At 38.0% G+C, this 23,038-nt stretch overlaps 1 protein-coding gene across 5 annotated transcripts; it reads left to right on the top strand.

Annotated features, from left to right (window-relative positions):
- The first annotated feature begins 237 nt into the window (after positions 1-237).
- Positions 238-22,408, top strand: FBXO30 (F-box protein 30). Of its 5 annotated transcripts, none has more exons than XM_045573294.1 (4): positions 243-369; positions 1,398-1,473; positions 8,900-10,962; positions 15,966-22,408. In XM_045573294.1, the coding sequence occupies exons 3-4, from the start codon at positions 8,923-8,925 to the stop codon at positions 16,167-16,169; spliced, it is 2,244 nt and encodes a 747-aa protein (XP_045429250.1). In that variant the 5' UTR covers positions 243-369; positions 1,398-1,473; positions 8,900-8,922; the 3' UTR covers positions 16,170-22,408. The 5 variants fall into 5 exon arrangements, with proteins under 5 accessions (XP_036269514.1, XP_045429250.1, XP_036269516.1 ...); XM_036413623.2 differs by having other exon boundaries at positions 1,398-1,483; positions 8,898-10,962; XM_036413621.2 differs by lacking the exon at positions 1,398-1,473 and having other exon boundaries at positions 238-369.
- Positions 22,409-23,038: the final 630 nt, after the last annotated feature.

Raw genomic sequence — 23,038 nt, 5'->3', positions numbered from 1 at the left:
CTCAGCGTGCGCGCCTGCGCGAGGCTCGCCGCCGCCGGGCCGCCGGGGGGGGAGGCCCTGCCGGGCCGGTGGGCGGGGCGCAGCGAGGGGGCGGGGCGCCGAGGAGGGAGAGGCCGAGCCGCTGGGGGAGGAGGAGGAGGAGGAGTAGGAGGAGGAGGAGGAGGAGGGGGTGGAGAAGGAGAAGGAGAAGGAGAAGAGAAGAGAGGAGAGGAGAGGAGGGGAGGGGAGGTGGTTGCCGGGCAGAGAGGCGCTGGAGGAGGCGGATCGCTCGGGGCTGCGGGGCGCGGAGCGGGTCCGGGACGGCGAGGAGCGGCGGCCACGGCGGCCACGGCAGCCAGCGCCCGGGCCACGGAGCGGCCGCGCCGGCCGGTGAGTGTCAGGAGGCCCGGGCTGCGCCGGGCGGGGATGGAGGCGGCGAGGCCGCGGCCAGGTCGCAGGCGGCCCGGCCGGCCTGGGGCGGAGTGAACGCGGCCCCGCCGGCCCTGCCCTCCGGTCGGTCCCGGCGCGGAGGGGGCGTCCGCGCGTGGGGTTCGCGCGGGCCCCGCCGCCGGGCCGGCCGCGGAGACGGGCTGCAAATGGCGACCCGGACCCCGAGGACCGACCCTCCAGTCACCCCGCCGCCGTGCGCGTGGACGGGCTGGGAAAGGGGTGAAGGAAACTTGGGGAACCCCAGGAACCTCGAGAACCCAGTCCCTTTCCGTTAGCCTTTTGGAAACCCGCGTTCTTTTGGGGGCAACAAACGGGTTAACGTAAGACGGGGAGGCATCTTCAACTGTCTCCCCGGATGAGTGGAGTGGGGTGGTAACTTTTCCATTCATGGCAGTGGGAGCGCCTGGTCTCAGCTGGAGCCCTGGTTCAAGGGACACTGACAGGGTGTGGGGTGAGGGCTGTGCCCGTCTCCAAGTTGCCTGTGTCCCGTCCCCGCACAGCCGCCCTGCTTGCTGGGCAGGGGCCGCAGACCACACGCTGAATTCAGATCTGGGAAACTGAGTTCTCCCGAGTTTGTTTTCTGTGTGTGTGTGTGTGTGTGTTTGGGAGCAGGGAGACTGGCAGAACCATGTGTTGTTTATACCGTGGCTCTCCTCCTCCTTTCCCCTCTGCCTCTCTGTTTTTTTTGTGTGTTTTTTTTTCTTCTTTCTGAGCCATTTCATAAGTCTCAGATTAAGAGATGCTTGGGAAGGAATTGACCTTTATTTATTTATTATTATTATTCCAGAATTACGTTATTGGCTCGGGTCCAAGATGGGAGTTATTTATGGGCATTCTGATAGCATGGCAGATGCACTTAAAAGTCTTTTAACTACAAAACCCCAAACTTTGTAAACTCCAGTTTCTGTGTTGCCACATTTCGATGACTGTGTTGTGTCTTTCAGAGACCCGGTACATTGTATTCACAGGTTTGGCGCTTGCTCCTATTTGTCAAGGTTTTCCCAAAGCAGACCAGCTGTTGACACGGCCAGAGGAAAAGATTAGGTAGGATACACGTGTTACGTTTAGGGTTTTTCTCCGGGTTCGATGTGTCGGTATGAGATTTTTTTTTCGCCGAATCACTGTTCGTTATGCTTAGTCACTGTTTCTTATTAGTTTGGGGACAACACGGTGTTTTGCTAACTTTTTTAAGTTGCCAATTTATTTTTATCTGGTACTTTACTGCGGTGACATAGCTTTCTTGTACGATTCTGGAAATGTTAGTGGGTGGAGTTTTGTGAGTGTTTATGGAGAACTGAAGTTTCCACTATAGGCAAACTTTCATGCATTCCAAGTGTCCTGGGCATTTAATCTCAAAACAATCTTTCTCCAAGTTCCAAGGTACTTTAAGGTCACTAAAATAGGCATCGGTAATGTATGTTTACTGTTTGATATGTCACTGAAATGTGACTTTTAACGGGATAAGTCCTATGCTATTCTGTATGGTTTTGATGTAATTTTTAACTGAGTTCCCGTGATTGCCTATTTCATTAAAGGGAGTTAGGACATTCGTATTCATGGGATTCTTTTTAAAGCCTTCAATCAAGAGGCTATATAAAGCATTATTCAATTTCAAATTCAGTTTGATGAAGCAGGTGAGGTCGGCCTTGCAGTAGTGGTTTGTACCTTGTAGGTAGCTTAACACAGAAAAACATGCATGAACTAAAACTCATTCCGTGGAAATCTTTTACAAAAGGGGTGTGTCTTTTTTTTTTTTTTCCTTCAGAGTGACTAATGCTAGCATTAGATAGTTCCTCATAGGATTGTTTTTAATAACCTTTATTCATACATAAAGCTTTGTGTATATAAATGATGTGTAAAGTGAAGTGCCTCTGTTTAGTGAGAAAACAGATTTGTGTGCTGCTAGACACATACATAATAGTGCGCAACCTTTGTAGAGTTATAGGGTGTTTTCACAGTAGTAATGGCTTCAAGCTGAAATTCCTTGTAAGCCCATTCCCCTCTGTCATGCTGCCCATTATAATTGGCTGAGTTCTGCCATTTTTATCTGACTGTCAACTCACATAGATTCTGGCCTCAATAATAAATACTTATTAATATTTTAATTTCTGATGTAAGTCTTTAATAAATTCATTTTCTTATTTAGTGGAGAATATGGCAAGTAATTAGAACTTTCACTTTGGAATAAGCTACTCATGACCATATTTAGAAATGAAAGATGTGTGTTTTGATTATATCATATTGGAAAGCTAAAGCCTGAAAAAAAAATTCCATACAATTAGGTCATCATTTTATAAATAAAAAGAAGTCAGAACCAAAATTTAATAAAAGAATGTGGACAGGATAGCCCGTTTAGCCATTTTGGACTCATCAGGAGAGCTTGTGCTTTGAGTCATGAGTTTAATGATAACGTATTTTTAATCTTGTCTACTTAAACCAGTGAAATAGCTGTTCCACTGAGGTTATTGATTGATTGTAGTCTTTAAAACTGAGTGCTCCTGATTACAAATAAGTCAGCAAGTGTTTCTATTTACTGTGCAATAGTATTTTGTACAAGAAAGGTAAGACTTACTCTGGAGGAGCTCATAACTGATTGCAAACAACTTTATTGTTTAAATAGAGTTGTTTTTTTTTTCCATTTACTGCCATATTAATTGTAATATTAAGCAGCTGATACCACTTCCTTTTTTGAGCTTCTTTTCCTCACCCTAAATCAACTCAGCATCCGCACGTGTACAGACACCGCCACCTCTGCTTTTCTTTTTCCACCTGATGTCTTATATTCAGTAACTAGTAACCAGACTGCAGGATTGGTTAGGGCAGTGGTCGGCAAACTCATTAGTCAACAGAGCCAAATATTAACAGCACAGCGATTGAAATTTCTTTTGAGAGCCATATTTTTCAAACTTAAACTTCTTCTAACACCACTTCTTCAAAATAGACTCTCCTAGGCTGTGGTATTTTGTGGAAGAGCCACACTCAAGGGGCCAAAGAGCCGCACGCGGCTCTCAAGCCACAGTTTGCCGTCCCAAGGGTTAGGGAATTAGTGGAACAGTATACTAATTCCTTTTTTGCCTTTTATTACTATTATTTTTTAATGTTTTAAAACAATGGAAGATTGAAATTAACTTTTTTGATTTACTTTTCCCCTTGGTTTGCTTTTTTTTTTGTATATTTTATTTCATATACAGTATTAATGCCTGGGGCATAATGACCTAGGTGCTCAAGAAAAGTGATGGCTATTAATATTCTAGCACTAGTACAATGACTAGACTAGATGTATTATATAAGTGAAGTATGTAGTTTTTCATGAAATCAAGAATCTATGTTTTGGAATCCATTTGGTTATTTCTTGTATTATAATTCTTTATTGTTGTTGTTTTTAGGTGAGGCACAGTATTGAACACAGGGAACACAGAGCTGAATGAGGCAGAGATGGGCCTGCCTTCTTCATGGAGCTTAGTGGAGATAGATATTAAACAGGATAATGATTTACTTAGAGTTGTGAGTAGTGTTACCAAGGAAAAATACAATGTGGGATGTGGGATTCACACCTTGTCTATGTGGAAAATAACATTTAAGCTGAGACATAAAGATTTGAGGCAGCAGTTAAGGGAAAGGGGTGTGTGTGTGTGTGTGTGTGTGTGTGTGTGTCTTGGAGTCAGAAGCAGGCATTAGGATAGCCTGAGGCAGCAAGCTGTGTGAGTAATTTGGGTGACTTGACTTAAAATATTTTAAAATTTTGCTAATTTGCAATGTTTTATTGCTTTTTTTTTTTTTTTAAATCACCTTACATATTTTAATGAATTCTGAAAAATAAACAATTTGTTTTGAGGGCCATATCTTTCAGTCTAGAAATAGCTTTGACCGACAAGGCCTAATTTCATCATATGGGAAAATGTCATGTCTTAAAACTATTTTTATGGATTGCTTGTCAGCCATAGAGTATGAGTTGGCCAAGAATTTTTATTAGAGAAAATTGAAATTATTATAAAGCATTTAATAATTTACATATATTTGCTGGTCTAATGAAACTTTTCCAGTTGTTTGGAAATTTTAAGATTCTTTTTTAGCCCAGCTAGTGTGGTTCAGTGGTTGAGTATTAACCTATGAACCATGAGATCCTCAGTCAGGGGGCATACCCAGGTTGCAGGCTTGATCCAGAGGGGAAACAGGGGTGTGCAGGAGGCAGCCAAGCAATAATTCTCTCTCATCATTGACATTTCTACGTCCCCCTCTCCCTTCCTCTCTGAAATCAACAACAAAAAATATATATAAAACAAGATAGCCTTTAAATGTTTTATTTAAGCTTTGATTTCCTCTTGTGTAAAATCTTCCAATATAGGAGGTAATATGTAAATTGACCCTCATGGCCTCACAAAATAGCTGCTTACAACCAAGTTGGCAGGGGGGTTAGTGAGGGACAAACAAATGATTGAACAAGCAGGCTGTGTGGGGTGACCAGGCTCGCAGGGGAGGGGAGCAGTAAGAGGCGACCTGGCTGGTGGGGAGGCAGTTGGGGATGATTAGGCTGGCAGAAGGGGCAATGAGAGGTGGCCAGGCCAGCAGTTGGGGGCAACCAGGCTGGCAGAGGGAGGCAGTTGGGGGTGACAAGGTTGATAGGGGGGTATAAGGGGTGACCAGGTCGGTGGGGGTGGCAATTAGGAGCGAGCAGGCCAGCAGGGAGGGGGCAGTTTGGGGCAACCTGGCGGGCAGCAGGGGGAAGTTATGGGCGGTCAGGCCAGCAAGGGGGGGGGGGGGCAGTTAGGGGCGACCAGGCAGGCAGGTAGGTGAGAGATTAGGAGTCAGTGGTCCAGGATTGTGAGAAGGATGTCTGATTTCTGGTTCGGGCCTAAACTGGCAGTCAGACATAACCCAAGGAGTCCTAGATTGGAGAGGGTGCAGGCTGGGCTGAGGAGACACTCCCCCCACCCCCCTTCCCCTCCGCTGTGCATGAATTTCATGCACTGGGCCTCTAGTCCTATATAATAAAAGGCTAATATGCAAATTGACCCGAATGGTGGAGCTACCGGTCGCTATGACGCGCACTGACCAATGGGGTTGGGGGTGGAGGCGACACTCAATGCAGGAACTGCCCCTCCTCCGCAGCACTAAGGATGTCTGAGAGCTTCCAGGCTGCCAGAGAGATGTCTGACTGCCAGGTTAGACCTGATTCCCAGGGGAGCAGGCCTAGACTGGCAGGTGGGCATCCCCTGAGGGCTCCTGGGTTGCTAGAGGGATGTCTGACTGCCAGCTTGGGCTTATCCTCTGGGGAGCAGACCTAAGCTGGCCAGGTGGACATCCCACAAGAAGTTGCAGGCCAGGCTGAGGAATCCACCCCCCAAGTGCATGAATTTTTATGTAATGAGCCTCTAGTGCAGTGTTTTTCAACCTTTTTTTTGGCAAAGGCACACTTGTTTCATGAAAAAAATCATGAGGCACACCACCATTAGAAAATGTTAAAAAATTTAACTCTGTGCCTATATTGACTATATATAAAGTAATTCTCTTGAATAGGAATCAAATAAACACAAAGAAAGTATTTTATAATTTATTATGAAATATTAAGTAAACAAAATAGTGAAAAATTATAAAATTCTTGTCTTGTCTGCACCTACGGCACACCAGGCAACATCTCGCGGCACACTAGTGTGCCGCGGAACAGCGGTTGAAAAACGCTGCTCTAGTGTAGATTAAAAATATATTTCAAAAAATTCTTTTTTTAGTGAATTCTTTCAAAACTTAATATTGAGAAGTTTTAAATTATGCTCCTCTTGAACTTGAAGCCTCAATTTTAACAACTTGTTTTCTTGGGCCTGCTGTGTCACTGTTCAACTGATAAATCAGGAATTGACATTTTTAAAGCCGTTTCATAGGATTTATGAGAAAAGTGAGGCATATTTGGTAATATTGATCTTGATTAGAAAGAGTGTGGATCTGGAAGTTTTAAGTTCTGAAGCTGAGTTTTATATCCCCAGAACATTATTTGGGTATTGTCTATTGCAATTTCTTATTTCTTAATATATTTTATAGTAAAATGGAATTAAACTTGGTTCATTCTTTGTATAACTGTTTTGAGAATTGTTATATTTATATTGTTCTATATGCTTAGAGTGAGAATTATCAATGTAAGTTATTCATTAAATAATTTAAAACTCCTATATTCAAAGCAAAGTATGTGCTATTATAATTAGAAAAGACAGAAAAGGTAGGTTTGATCCCCAACTGTCCTATTCAGTTGAGTATCAGACCTCTACCACGTTTCAGTGTGCAGGAGGACACTCCAACCAACTAAGCCACACTGGCCAGGGCTCACTCAGTTCTTGATCACAGGGGTGATTATATTGGAATAAACTACATACAAAATTGTATAACCTCCGTTCCTCCAATAACATCTTAAAATTGTATTTCCAGTTACTGAAGTGCTGCCTTATTTTCTTAAACCTTTTATAAGTAAACATATCTGTTATTGTCCATGTACATGGATGAGATATAAATTTAAATCCTAGGTGACCTTGGGCAAATCAGCCTTTCTGAATCTCAATTTCCTTTGGGTTATTATAAAGATTGTGACATTAAGTGACAGGACATATGTAAAGAAGGATAAATAGGTATATAATTAGTGTTCCTCTTTCTTTTCTGTAAGTCCACTTCAATGAATAATAAATATTTTGGACTCATTGCTGTGGGTGGGTGTTTTTTGTTTTCATTTTTAAACATTTTCTTATTCAGAGTAGAATAGTATGCAAGATGATATTTATTTTGAAGCTTGGGAGCCTACATTTTCCTTTTAGAGTTGCTCTTTTTCATTTAACTCAGTTGTTTGTAACAGTTGCTATTTTAAACACTTTGAATTAAGTGACTTTTTTGAGATGTGTTCTGTCTGGTGTGGTCATGTGATTTGTACATAACATAAAGTGTTCCTACAAGTTCTGAGAGCAGTGGTCACTTTTGGAACAGCTTGTATTTTTAGTTTTTCCTCAGTAATGGTCAAGCTTACTTTAGCATGTGAGATGAACTCAGTCTGGTTGCAAAAAAGAAAGCTACAGCTGTTTTCACAATCTAGTCCCTCAGCAAAGTTTGCCTTATTATTTTTTATTTTTTGGCCTTAATTCTTAAAAAAGTTTCTTTTTGAATTTCTGCTTAATTTACAAATGTTTTTCACAATTAGTCTCTCATTTCTTGTATTAGGTCTCTTTTAGCATGTCCATTTTTAAGTTATAGATCTGTCATTACCTATAAAATTTATAGAGTTAATATTCAATGGTATATTTAGTTCATAATTTTTAATTTTTAAACACAGTTTAGAAAATACAGTTTTGTTGATAAATGTGTGCCTCCCTTCTATCGCTGGCATCATTAAGCACCATAATACCAATTCATAACTTTTTTACTTGCTCAAGAAAAGTTCTACCAATTATTAGTAGACTTTTGTTATTTTAGTTTGAAGAAAACCAAACCTGAACTGGAGAAAAAGAAATAGCAATTTGGGGAGTAGTTTACATTAGACACCTGGAACCAAAGTAGAGTTTGTGGGAAAATATGTCATAGAGCTAGCTTATGCACTACAATGAAGAAAACAGGCTAATAATCAGCACTCATTCTGAAAATTATTATCTACTACTGTGTAATTCATCCTAGGAAATGTTGAGTTGAGTTGCCTATGCCACATACATGTAGAGATATATCATAAGTAATTGTCTGAAGTTTGGAAGAGGGATCTGGGCAGGAGGTATAGAAGAGTTTTCAGAATATTGGTGGTAATTGTTGCTTTTGAGGAATTGTAAACACCCAGGGGGAGAATTTATAGAATGAGCAAGAAATTACACAGATCCTTAAAAAAATAGGAGTGTCTTAGAATAAAAGTTAAAGAGGGAGGGGGAAAACCAGGGAAATGTGAAATCATGAAAACTAAGGAAAAAATAGCTTAAAAGCAAAAATTAGTCAACATCTACATAATAAAAGCTTAAGTGACTGTTATGGCCGAATGACCATGACTGGTCGCTATGATGTGCACTGACCACCAGGGGGCAGATGCTTAATGCAAGAGTTGCCCCCTGGTGGTCAGTGCACTCCCAGAAGCCAGGTTCACAGCTGGCGAGTGCAGCGGTGGTGGCAGGAGCCTCTCCCACCTCTGCTGCAGCAGTAAGGAGCAGTGAGCAGGCAGGCAGGCAGTAAGGAGCGAGGGGTTCCAGACTGTAAGAGGGCACAGGCTGGGCTGAGAGATGACCACCCCCAACCCCCAGTGAATGAATTTCGTGCACCGGGCCTCTAGTATTGATACAATGGCCAAGGAAGATGGGGTCTAGAAAAAACTGCCCTTTGAATTTAGCACTTAGACTCTGAGTAGCACAGGTTTAATGAATGGTGGTGGTGAAAATAAAAGCCAGATTTATGCTTTGATTTATATTATTAAGTAACTTTTAAAATTGGCCATTATTTTGTCTAAGTAATTTTTTTTTCATCTTAGCAACCAGAGCTGGACTGGCCATTATGGAGGAGGAGCTGCAGCATTCGCACTGTGTGAATTGTGTCAGTAGACGGTGTATGACCAGACCAGAGCCTGGGATTTCCTGTGACTTAATTGGTTGTCCATTGGTTTGTGGCGCAGTTTTCCATTCTTGTAAAGCTGATGAGCATCGACTTTTATGTCCATTGGAACGAGTGCCTTGCTTAAATAGTGGCTTTGGATGTCCATTTACAATGGCTCGAAATAAAGTTGCTGAACATCTAGAAACGTGTCCCGCAAGTGTGGTGTGCTGTACAATGGAATGGAACCGATGGCCAGTTAGTTACGCAGATCGGAAGTCGTATGAAAATCTAAGCAGAGATGTTGATGAAGTGGCACAATTAGATATGGCCTTGGCCCTACAAGACCAAAGGATGCTCTTAGAATCTCTCAAAGTAGCCACCATGATGTCAAAAGCGACTGATAAAGTATCACAATCTAGAGAACAAATATCAGTTAAATCAGCTGTTCCAGAGATACCGCATGCTAATGGTTTGGTGTCTGTTGATGAAGAATCTTATGGTGCACTTTATCAAGCTACTGTAGAAACAACCAGAAGTTTGGCTGCTGCTTTAGACATCCTGAACACCGCCACAAGAGACATTGGCATGTTAAGTACGAGTCTTTCTGCTTCCTCAAATGAAATGAACGAAGAGCAGAATGCAAGAGAAAGCTTACAGAATAGAAACTTGAAAGACCAAGACCATGTTTATGAGGATGAGATAGGAGCAGTAGGTGGAATTGACCATAACAATATAAATCAGAATGCCCAATCTGAACAAAATGGTTCAAGTGATTTGTTATGTGACTTGGATACCAGTTCTTATGACACTTCTGCTCTTTGTAATGGCCTTCCTTTGGAAAATATATGTACACAGGTCATAGACCAGAACCAGAATTTACATGGTGATTCTGGAGAAAGTAACTTAACAAATGGAGAATGTGTAGCATCAGGTGGCATTTCAGAACCTTCCAGTTCACTTTCAGTAGCAGCACAACTTAGGGAAGTAATACCACCCAATGCTTTGCCTAATGGCACAATTCAGCATATCCTCATGCCAGATGACGAGGATGAAGGAGAATTGTGTTGGAGAAAAGTAGACTTAGGAGACCTGAGGAATGTGGATGTCTTATCTTTCAGTCAACCTTCTTCATTCAAATTTCTTTCCAATTCATGTTGGTCTAAACCAAAGGAAGATAAAGCAGTAGATACATCAGATTTGGAAGTTGCAGAAGATCCAATGGGCCTCCAAGGAATAGATCTAATCACAGCAGCATTACTGTTTTGTCTTGGAGATTCTCCAGGTGGAAGGGGTATATCTGATAGTCGCATGGTTGATATTTATCACATTGACTTTGGAACTCAGACTTTTTCACTTCCATCTGCAATATTAGCTACAAATACAATGGTTGGGGAAATTGCTTCAGCTTCAGCTTGTGATCATGCCAACCCACAGCTTTCAAATCCAAGTCCTTTTCAGACACTTGGGCTGGATTTAGTATTGGAATGTGTCGCTAGGTACCAACCCAAGCAGCGTTCAATGTTTACATTTGTTTGTGGACAGCTATTTAGAAGAAGAGAATTTTCTTCACATTTTAAGAATGTGCATGGTGACATTCATGCTGGACTCAATGGCTGGATGGAACAGAGGTGTCCTTTAGCATATTATGGCTGTACCTATTCTCAACGTAGATTTTGTCCATCAACACAAGGAGCAAAGATTATACATGATCGCCATTTGAGGTCATTTGGAGTTCAGCCATGTGTATCTACAGTATTAGTAGAGCCTGCTAGAAACTGTGTGTTGGGATTACATAGTGACCATCTAAGTGGTCTTCCTTTTGAGCTTCTACAACATATTGCAGGCTTTCTGGATGGCTTCAGTCTATGCCAGCTTTCATGTGTATCCAAGTTAATGAGGGATGTGTGTGGCAGCCTGCTTCAGTCTCGTGGAATGGTCATATTGCAGTGGGGAAAAAGGAAGTATCCAGAAGGAAATTCATCATGGCAGATAAAAGAAAAGGTCAGTTTAATTTTAATTGTATTATCTCCTTATTTGACATAAAATAGGCACTTAATAATGTTGCTGAATTAATGAAAAATGTTTGATATAGATCATTCTTAAAACTTAACTCAATATGACAGATAGCCAGAAATGTCATAATCAATATTTACTGTGGACATTCTGGAACTAGATATTAATCTTATATGACAGAGGCCACTTTTGTTTCTTTAAACAAGCAGTTTTGTATCCATTTATTTCTTCTGTAACAACTTCATTTGTTTGTGGCCATGTTAACCACCTTCTAATTTGGACTCCATCTGAAACATTTTCACCATAGGACAATGGGGGAAGCAAGAGAAGATTTTTTTACTGCTTACAATTGCCATTTTATTTCCATTTTAGCAGTTTCTTTCTTGGGACTTGCTTGTTTCAGGTAGAACTTAAATAGGGAGAGATGAGACAAAGTTACTAGTAAGTGACCAATTCAATATTTGAGGGCAGGTGGACATAAATGGATGGATGTGGATATGTATTCAAGTGAGATAAGAGTAGGGGCAGTAGAATTTGATATTGGTGGTGGGGACTCTGGGTTTAATACAATAAAAGGGAGTGCTGCATATTGGAAGCTTGAGCTGGAATTTAGGTAGAGCTGGGAACAAATCCTGGCTCCACCATTTTTCTCCTACTTTGCCCAGCTTTTTAAAAATATATATATATATATTATTGATTTTTTACAGAGAGGAAGAGAGGAATAAAGAGTTAGAAATATCGATGAAAGAGAATCATTGATCAGCTGCCTCTTGCACACCCCCCACTGGGGATGTGCCCGCAACCAAGTTACATGCCCTTGACTGGAATCAAACCTGGGACCTTTCAGTCCATGGGCCGATGCTCTATCCAGAGCCAAACTGGTTTCGGCTGCCCAGCTTTTTAAAAAATATGTTCTTATTGATTTAAGAGAGGAAGGGAGAGGGAGAGAGAGATAGAAACATCAATGATGAAAGAGAACCATGATTGGCTGCCACCTGCAGCCTCCCACTGGAGATCGAACCCATAACCTGGGCATGTGCCCTGACCAGGAGTCAAACCATGTCACTGGAGCATACCAGTTGGACTCAACTTTTTTTTGAGCCATAATCCAGTAGAAACTAGCAGGTATTATAGATATCTTTGTAGTTGTTTTCATTTCAGAACTTCTATAATATGGAACCTTGCATTATATAAAGGGAAATTTTTGATAAATTTCACCTTGGGGTTTGCCTACTGTGTTTTTACAATCTTAAGGTTTTTCTCTTCAACTCATTGCTTCAGTTTTCAGAATTCTACTTCTACTTCTGTGTTTTCCTAAGGCAGAAACTTCATACTTTTAATACTTGCTGCATGTACAGACATATATATATGTGTGTGTATATAGATATAGATATAGATATAGATATAGATATCCCCCAATTTTCCAGATGATTTGGTGTCTTTCTCTAATTTGGCATGGAACTCTGAAATGGCCTCTTGGCTTCTTTTTTTCCTTGCCCACTGGTTTTGACCAATGAGATGAAATATTTTCTGTAGTTCTATTCCTACAGAAAATCTACCTACTCTTGGAGTTTAAATTGCCATTATTTACTACTCACACATCTATGTCCTGGCCATTGTCTTATTTGAGCTCCACAGACCATTATATACAGCCATTTACTGGACATCTCCACTGGATTATTTCACAGCTTCATCAAACTCAGCATGTCCAACTTAATCCATTTTGCTTTCTTAATCTCAGAAAGTGGCATTATCTTATATCAAATTGCCTAGAGTAGGAATTTGAAAGTTAAGGTTGATTCTCATTTTCCCTCTTTATTTCCATATCCCAGTAATCACAAATTGCTATAGCATCTTCCTTCTCAGACTTACCAGGTTTGTTTTACTGTTTCCATGACCATTTCTCTAGTTCAGTCACACCTTTAGTTCTTCCCTGGAGTACTGCAGTAGCTCCTTCTAACTGGGTTTCTGGGTTCCATTTGTGTCTCTCTTTGACATATTCTCTGCCTACGAGCTAGAGGGACAAACATCGTCTTAAATACAGTTCTTAAGCTGCAGTGTTTAAAATTTTTTAAATGTTTATCCATTGCCCTGGGATAGAGACTCCTTAATGAAACATTTAAGGTGTGTTTTTTTTTTGTTTTGTTTTGTTTTTAATATAATCTTGTCCTCACTTACCTCTTCACCTTCCTTTTATTATTCTCTGTTTCAGTCATGTTAATTTACATACTGTTGCCTGATGTTTTCTTTCTTGCCTAAGGCCTTTGAGTACTTGCAGTATGCTAGACAGTGGGCTAATAAGCATTTTACTTTTGTTAATTTATTTAATCTTCTGTCCCTATTTTATGGAAGAAGAAATTGAGGTTTAGAGAAGTTCAGTAACTTGTCCAGCTAATCTATGGATTCAGACCTAGGGAACCTATCTCTGAAGCTTGTGATCTTCATATCCTTGCTATATCCTGCTTACTCTTCATATCTTAGCTTCCTCAAATGAAGCCTTTGAGAACCCACTCTGGAACATTTAGAGAGGTTCACTGCTCTGAGTTCTTGTGGTGTCCCATTAATACAATAAGCGCCCAGCCTGTTTTGTCTTCAAGATGGAAAGTATAATGTCAGTCACCGATGATTGAATTTGTTAAATACCTCACCATGCTGTTTTGAAATTCACTAATTGTTTCTTTCATTAGACTGTAAATTCCTTGAGAAGTGAGGCTCTCTATAACCAATATATCCTACTGCCTAGCATTGCACCTGCCATATAGCTGGCATGAAGTACTTGAGAAATACTTGATTGAAAAATTGGCCCATTACTAAGAAACTGTCATCAGGAGGTGGGACCCATCCATTTTTTCCTGAGTTTGTTTCACCAGACTCTGTGGAAATAAGGAGGCTGTCTGCCACCATTGAATCTATACCCTAACTTTGGCGTTCTGCTTAAGCTTAACAAAAACTTCTAATACTTCCCATAGTTTCTTAAGTATGGGTAATTATAATCTAGAACGCCTATTGGTAGTTACTCTGTAGAGCAGGGGTGAGGAACCTTTTTTCTGCCAAGGACCATTTGGACATTTATATTATCATTTGCAGGCCATACAAAATTGTCAACTTAAAAGTTAGCCTGCTGTATTCGGTCAAATATTTAATTAACTCACCACTAATGCCTTGAGAGGGTCAGACCAAATGATTTTATGGGCCTTATATGGCCTGTGAGATGGACATTCCCCATCCTTGCTCTAGACTGGTAGTTACCAACCTTTTGGGCCTCATGGACCACCAGTGGTCCACAGACCACCAATTGGCGACCGCTGGTCTAAACCACTAACTCCAGGGAAATTACTCCATCTGAGGTAAATGATACATCCCTCAGGAGTATAGCAAGTAAGTACCATGTATGCTGAACAGTGGTAACTTCTATTGTCAACTAAAAAGTAATTCTGTTTACACAGAATTTTGAAGGCATCTGGCCACTCCAGAAGTCATTACCATTCTTTCCTGAGCTCTATTGAGTTCTGAGGGCTTCCCTCACATCTACTGCTGCTTTCTAGTGTCTGCTGTTTTACCATTTATTTTGTGTTCTTTAACTAGACATTGCCTACTGATGAGCTTAGCTAGACTGCTTAAGCCTTGTCTAGTCCCATTCATGCTTATACCCAGGTGTGTCCTGCTCATATGTTTATTACCCATGTTCAGATAGTTTTGTTTTTTTTTTACTTGAGAAGATGCAAGGGGGCCCACAACACTCATGATAGACTAATATGATGACAGTGCTTCAGGGCTTGGAGCTGCTGAGTGGCCAAAAGGGGAAGGAAGTAGCCCTTCTTCTTTCTTCTTCTTCTTCGTCGTCTTCTTCGTCGTCTTCTTCTTCTCCTCCTCCTTCCTCCTCCTTCCTCCTCCTCCCTCCTCCTCCCTCCTCCTCCCTCCTCCTCCCTCCTCCTCCCTCCTCCTCCCTCCTTCCTCCCTCCTTCCTCCCTCCTTCCTCCCTCCTTCCTCCTTCTTTCTTCTTCTTTCTTCTTCTCCTTTTTTTTTTTTTTTTTTTTTTACCAGCAGACAACAGGGGTAGCAGGTGAACATTTTACAATGATATGGAGCAAAATAAGATTCATTTTACAGAAGTTCTTTCTATGTAAATTTTGAGAAACAGAATAAATTAAAGAACCTGTATTTAATATTAAAGAGTGAAAAGATAAGGTACCTTGACACAGTATACTATAGTATTTTTCAGTGTGCTTCAAATAGCATAACAGGGATGGGTGAAAAACCTGGATTTAAAAAAATGGTACTTATATTGTCTATTTCTCCAGACTGTGGATAGCTCAATATAGCTATCTAGATAGAATTAAAAAATAGTGTGCAATATGTATTATTTTAGGAAGTGGTTCTGAATTCATGAGGTTATGATTTTCTAAAATTTGCTTACTAAGCCAGGTTGCATGTGATATATATACCATATATATATATATATATATATATATATATATATATATATATATATATTTTAGAGTTAATCCTCACTGAGGATATTTTTCCATTGGTTTTTATAGAGAGTGGAAGGGAGGGGGAGAGAAAAGAAAGAGACGTACATTGATTGGTTGCCTTCTGTATGTAACCAACCTGGGCTCAGGGATTGGGTCGCAAGGAAGGTATGTACCCTTTACTGGAATTGAACCTTCAACCCATCAGGCCACAGGCCAACACTATCCGCTGAGCCAAATCGACCAGAGCAGATGTGATTTTTAACACCCCTTTTATCTTTTCTTTTTGGTTATCATTTTATTTATTGACATCATAATGTCATAGAAGCAATTTGTCTTATAAATATTTGATAAACAGATTTGGATCCAAATGGAATTAGTACTTTTCAATTTTGTTCCTACTTGAAACTTTATACTGCATATTTCTCTAATAGTAGTAATGCATACAATTAAAGCAAGAAGTATGTTTCAATACTTGTCAATTGACTTGTTTAAATCTGAAGTAGAATTTTCTTTTAGGTGTGGCGATTCAGTACTGCATTTTGTTCTGTTAATGAGTGGAAATTTGCTGACATCCTAAGCATGGCTGACCACTTGAAGAAGTGCAGTTACAATATTGTAGAGAAACGGGAGGAAGCCATCCCATTGCCATGCATGTGTGTGACACGAGAACTCACGAAGGAAGGACGGTCACTGCGCTCAGTTTTAAAACCTGTACTTTAAAAACTGTAACTCCACTTGCACATACATGCAAGCACCTAGTATAATTTCTTTGTAATATGTGACACTTTATTAATGTATTAAAGATTACAACAAGCTAAATTTATTGTCACTGTGTATATAATGTTTTGAAGTGACATATATTTTTATAAAGTACTGTTTAGTTGAGAAAAAGTTGCCTTAATGTTTGAAATGTGTGAAACTTTTGGAACTTGCTGGACAGGGTGATCTAACTTTTTGCTACATAATTTTCAGAATTAGTATTTTTAATGGTGTGCAAATTTTGGTTCTTAATTTTTTTGCTTCTTAAACGAATGAGATCCTGACCAAACATATTTCCTCATGTTTTTGTGGGTTGCAACCCATACATTCAAAAGCAAAACTTGGATTCACATTTTTGCACATAGGTTTTTCAGGTGAAAAATTCAGTTGCTTAAGCATTGACATAAGATCCTTCTAAAGATTTTATATTCTAGTGCTCCCTTTATACAGTTGTTGATATGTAGATGGTCTCGTAATATATACTTATATAATATTTAAAATCATGACCGTTTGGTAATGCCATTTATTACATTTTAAAAATAATTCACAAAGATGTATTCACTGTATATATTTACAGCTCTCATTCATAGAGTGGTTCATACACAACTTTCTTTTTGTTAGATGCCACATCCAAAGACTGGCAACATATTATATGACAGGTTAAAGCAAAACAAACAAAAAGCCTGTGAATTTATTTTAATTTGAAGCTGTTCATGGTATTATTTGCTAGGTATTTCTAGCAAATATGTCAATTGAGATTGAATGACATAATGGAAAAGAAAATATACCTCATTTTAAGTTTGAATTGGGCATATTGTATAAATAAATTTCAAGCATTCAGAATGCAAAGGGCTTCCCTTCCCTTTTTTTGTAAGTATTTAAAATTTTTGATGTTTAAAAAATCACAAGCATGTTGTTTTAAGACATTAAAAAAATGTGAAATTTGGTATCTTTGTAAGATGACAATCTTAAATGCAGAAACCTGTCATGATTGACAATCTCTTTAAAACAGTTCCAGCTTAATCTCCTATAGCCTCTCTATCAAAAAAGTAATAACTGCATCTTTGTGTAAAGATCAAAGGTACAACAGAAAAGTATTCAAAGACCTATTCTTGAACTATTATAGCTTTCCAGTTGATTAATACTATTATTAACATGATGTGGTCAGTTTAAAAAATGAATATATCAGTATTTAGAAACAAATTGCAAAAACGGAGACATGTATTTAAATAATTTGTTTTAAGTAACTTCTGGCATTTGGTAGTCTGAAATGGTGACAAGTTACCTTGTTATAAAATATCAAAACTCTATTGTATCTTTTCTTCCTACACTTGTCCCTGAGAGTGCTCTATTGTTACTACGCTCTTGATTCCCATATATGGCAATCAGGCTGGGCAGAGGCATTCCTTGGGCATTAGAAAAGAATTCTAAACTGTTTAAAACTTGTTTTGGTTGAATCAAGACCTTATTATTGTTGAAAGATATAGCACTAAAGACTAATCAATTGCTTCACCTCACCTGTCATTTTAATTAGTGGAATACTTATTTCTCAGTGCTTATACTTTCTTTTTCATTTGAGATTGAATGACATAACCAGTCTCTATTTCTGTGAAAAAGTCAGAAATAAGACATCAAATAATATAAAATATAACTCTGCCTTTTAAAGTTTTGTTGAAGAATGTGTCTGGTTAGGATAGCACAAACATTAAGTTTTTGTTTTATGGTTGTGCTTTTTAAAATCCTTGAGTTTTAAGTTTAGACTTCTTGTTTCCATATTGGATCATGAGATATTGAACATTTTCCCACCATTTAGTTCTTTCACACATCGTTGGCTGTTTTCTTTTTTGTTTGTTATGCCACCATACTGTTTTTGTTAAAATGTGTTCTTTGTGCAACATTTGTTCAAATTCTAATAAAATTAATATTTTCCCTATGTGGCTCAGTAACTTAAAAAGGAAAACTTTTATTTAAATAAAACTTAATATTTGTTTAACAAATTCCAAACACAGTCATACTGTTTCTTAGAGTATGTTTCTGCATGTTACAAGGAGCTGCTTGTTGATTATTACTCTCCCATGTTTTACTGGTGAGCATTAGACTTTTTTTTTAATATGGAAAGTTTATCCGTTAGCTTTCTATGCCCCCTCAGCATCTTCTTGAAAGTAGTCCCACCTATGGGGTATTGAAAGGCTGAAGAGTTTCTGACATTATTATTTTTCTAAAAGTTGTAATAGGCACAGTTCATTTAGCCTTGTAAGCATGAAAAGATTTGTATGACATCCAAGTGAATTGTCATTTGAGAAGTCTTTTTTACAGCCTTTGCTAACCATCAAGATAAAGTGGCAAGTGTAGGATGGAGAGAAATAATCTGAATTCACTTTTATCTGCTGTCTCCTTCCTCAGAACTGCTTGTTATTTTAGTTCCTACCCTCCCTCCTTCCCTCTCTTCTTTTCTCCCTCACTCCCTCCTTCCCTTCCTCCCTCCCTCTCTCCTTCTTCCATAAACTCTGGGATTGGAGCCAGCAATTTGTTTTAACAAAAGACCTTCACGTGATTATGATGCACAGTAGAGTATGAGAACTTAGAGGAAAGACTGGGACATGCCAGCTGTTCTCTTGAATGATGTGTTACTGGAGTGGATAAATGTTTGTATGTACATACATGTGTAATCCAAAATTATGAGTTAATGGGTAAGTTAAATGATATAGTTGTGTTAATATTATAATGTGACAAAATACATTGGGTACTGTGGTTTTTGGACATATTTTTAAAACGTAATATTTACTATAGTATTTTAAATTTACTGTTATTAGTATTCTGTTCAAGGTAAATTGTAATGCAACTTGCAATTAATTAGCACTTACATTTAGCCTAATTATCAATTTTTCTCTTGTTTACTGGTTACAGGGTGATATGAATGTATTAGATTTCTAGGATAAGTAAAGAGAATAGAAGTAGATAAATACTGGATTAAATCCTACAAAAATATTTGTAGGAATCCTTTCAACCCTACAATGAAGGATTTTAAAGATTGAATTGTTGGTTTATCAATAGCATAAAATCTTTTTTGGTCTTTGACCCTATGTTGCATACATACCCCATCAATATTGTTACTGTTATTTGCTATCTTTTAGCATTGGGTATTAAAATCATAGTAACATAGAAGATAATGGGGTCAATATAACGTCCATATTCTTTGAAGACAGGGTAGTTTTATTACTACATTATAACAGATTTTTACCTCTGATTGTTTGTATGCATTGTTTGGCATTTAGAAGAAAAACACGTTTAAGTTTTGCATCTCAGTTTAAGAAAGGGGTTTATTCATTTTTAAAACTGTCTTAAGTGTGTGTGTTTCATGCATGACACACCACATTAGAAGGTGATATGACTGGGTCCTGCAGAAGTGGGTGTTTAGAACTGCAGCAGAAGGAAAGCAATTGGCCCTCATTCTTTCAAAGGGCTGGACTAAGCCTTTGATGGAAAGAATTTCTTGGAAGTGTGTTTGGCTGATTGGCTAAATACTGTTCTAAGTAATCTTACTTCACATGCTCCTGAGGCCTAGGAAGAGAATATTAGTTAATGCCTTTATACAAGATCAACTTATCAGTGACTTGTCCATTGTGTTAAAAATAATTAAATATGGGTTTCCTTAGATTTGATCGAAATCTGATTTCAAACAAAAACATGTAGAAGTAGAGGCCAACTCTAAAGGTGTAAACTTTCTGAATAAGAAGAGTGGTTTCTTTCTAAAGTCACCTCCATGGAATTACAGTACTTCGATTCAAAGTAAATTCAAAAGATGTTCTTTAAAGTTTCCAATATATGGGTAGAAAACTTCGGTTCTCCAAGTTTAGGGTCTGATAAGTGTGGAGGTATCTGACAGAAATGTTCAGCATGGTTGATTTTTCTACTTTACAAATACAGAAAGAGAAAGGACATTTAGATATAAGGAAATTACTTTGGAAAATACTGTTGCCTAGAATGTTTGATTGCTAATAAGTGTTCAGAAAGAGTTTTGGGTAATACAAAGAAGAAAAGTAGAAACTAAGTAAGAAAGATATGTTGCTTTGAAAATCGAAAAAAATCAGTATCTTTTGCTGAAATTTTTTCAAGTATTTTATTGCATCTGTGAGTAGTAAAATTCTATAAATCCATTGTTTATATGTATATTTATTTGCATGTATAATCTCCATAAATTGGCCATGTAGGTTTTAATACATTTTGAGAGGTATTAATGGAGATACATCTTGAGGTGCTTTTTTCTAAATCTTAGAATGTTTCAAAACTGACATTTTTTATTCAGAATGTCTGATGTTCCAATGTATTATGTGGGAAGTGACTTTTCATTTAATGAACTACGAAGAAATGGTTAAAAGGATGAATTGTAAAATTTTCTCAGACAATAAAAATAGAGTAAAACTCAATGATAGGAATCATATATTTTTAAAATATTTTTGACTTGCTAGACTGAAGTAGGTATTCTTTACTATGAAGAAAAGCATTTCTAAAGCAAACTGAAAAACAAGGGGAATAAGTTTCTTTTTTTTACTAACACCAATAAAATCTCAAGCACCTCCCCAAACATTATTAGTCCATTTGCATGCAAATATGATAGTAGATGGTTCTTTAATGCATAGCTACTTCTAGTGGTGGTAATAGTGAATGTGTTTGAAAGTAATAAAACAACATTTCTATTGAATTTTTTAAGATTGGAAAATCATCAGGTCAAATTATCCTTTCCCAGTAAAAGCAGATTAATCAGGTTTAATTTTTACCTTTTCCTAATATGAATTTAGAATTTTCTCAGACAATATCCTTAAATAGATAAATAGGCTGATATGTGTAGGTTCATTCCTTGACAGAGGGACTGACTAGTTAGATTTCTATACCAGTCAAAGAGTAACATTAGCTTACATTATTATTCAGTGGTCTAATATAAGAACAGTAGCAATAATTTGTTATTGCTCAAAAGATTGAAGTTGAAAAAAGGAGGTCCTGCCCTTTGCTCTTCTCCTAGATGCTTTTTTCATTAAAATCACTTTCCCCCATCCCCATTATTTTTATTATTACTTTTTATCTCATAACTTGAATTTTCTTCCCAGGTGATGAAAAACCTAGTTTTGCCAATCAGCCTGTGATTAGTAATTTTTGTCTATACGTTTATATTTTATTAAGTAACTTCAACTTCTTTTAAAGTATCTCAGCTCAAAAATTTGTATGGAAAATTGAAGTATCATCATTCAGGTTTAACCGTATTATTTGATTAAAAGAAATCAAACCATAGAAATGGAAGCCATAATGGGTACTGCATCCGGTCAAGAGTAGAACTATCCAGTGAATATTTATGTCAAATGGATGGCTTCATATCAATTGATAACTTTTAAAAACTGTTACCTGTGTTAGGAAGAGATTTGAAGTAAAGTGGAGAATAGTATTGATTCCCTACATTCCAATAGTTTTGTGATGAAAACTATGTCATGAATTGCTTTGAATGATTAATAATTTGGTGGACATGAATTCTAAAGATTTTTATGCTGCATTTAAAATGTTAACACTGTATTGTTCATTTGATCAGTGTTTAAGCACCAGTCAATCCTGAAAACTTGAATTGCATTCTGAAAGGTAAATTGCACTGACTCCTTTACTTACCTCAGAGGTATTTATATCTCTTTTTGATAATTTATATTAATAAGTGTTTTCTTCTTAAATGTGAATGAATATGGTTTTTCTTGAAAAAAGTATTGAGAAGCTGGAGACAAAAGGCCACATATTGTATGATTCCTTTTATATGAAATACTTATCCAGAATGGGCAAATCCATGGAGACAAATCAGATTAATGGTTGCTAGGAGCTGGGGAAGTGACTGTTAATGGGTACTGGTTTCCTTTTAGTGATGAAAATATGCTAGAACCAGATAATGTGGATTGCACAACATTATGAATTTTCTAAACGCCACTGAATTGTACAACTGTGACAGTAATTGGCTTCAATGTCAACGTTCATTTCTCACCTTTTACATTTTTTTATGATTCCTGTGGCACATGTCAATTTAAAGATCCGTATTTAATATCATGCTTTGAAAAAATTTATAAATAATTTTCAGGATTATTTTTATAGTTTTATACTTTGTTTTCCTTTTAAAGAACAAATACAATGATGTGTTAGATAAGACTAAATTAATAAATTGAATTACTGTACATATTTTGTATTTTGTATTGTCTTGTGGGGAAAAAACGTGAATCTTGGGGTTGGTAGGTACTTTAATGGTCATTTAGTTTCTCATTTTATATTTAGAGAAATCGAAGCTGAGTTTGTCCTTACTGAGCACCCATGCCTTGCACTGTGTAGGTTTGGTTCTGGAAGGCTGCAACATGCCTAAGGTTACACAGGAATTAACGACTCCTTCTCCTCTTTCCCCTTTCTTCCTCCCCCTCTCCTCCTCCTACTATAATATATATATCTGGTAATTACATTAGATACATGGAAAAATGGACAATTTCCAGAGAAGGAGATGGTGTAGGCAGAGATTCACCTTAAATGTTTCTTCCCATAGCTAGCTCTCAGTAAAATACACATGACCATAAATAGTCTATTACTTGAGGAATGCATTCATTAACAATTACTTTCATGACTTTGGGAAAGAGGAGATTACAAGTCCTCTCCTGCCCCCTCCAAAAGTTCAGTGTTCCTATGAAACTTTATTTGCAAGCCATAAAGTAACCTACAATATCATACCAAATAACCCATAAAACCTAAAATAAGCATGATGTAATAAACACAGCCTATAAAAGTAGAGATAATATTTGTACAGTGTAGTTTCACTTATT

This window comes from Pipistrellus kuhlii, unplaced genomic scaffold (genome assembly GCF_014108245.1).
Source record: "Pipistrellus kuhlii isolate mPipKuh1 unplaced genomic scaffold, mPipKuh1.p scaffold_m20_p_5, whole genome shotgun sequence".
Taxonomy (NCBI): domain Eukaryota; kingdom Metazoa; phylum Chordata; class Mammalia; order Chiroptera; family Vespertilionidae; genus Pipistrellus; species Pipistrellus kuhlii.
This window is presented reverse-complemented; position numbering and strand designations above follow the sequence as displayed.

Bases quoted from the DNA above. Each gene is read 5' to 3' on its own strand.
- FBXO30 (XM_036413621.2), top strand. From the start codon at position 8,923: ATGGAGGAGGAGCTGCAGCATTCGCACTGTGTGAATTGTGTCAGTAGA. The intron at 10,963-15,965 runs GTCAGTTTAATT...ATTTTCTTTTAG, and splicing joins CATGGCAGATAAAAGAAAAG to GTGTGGCGATTCAGTACTGC.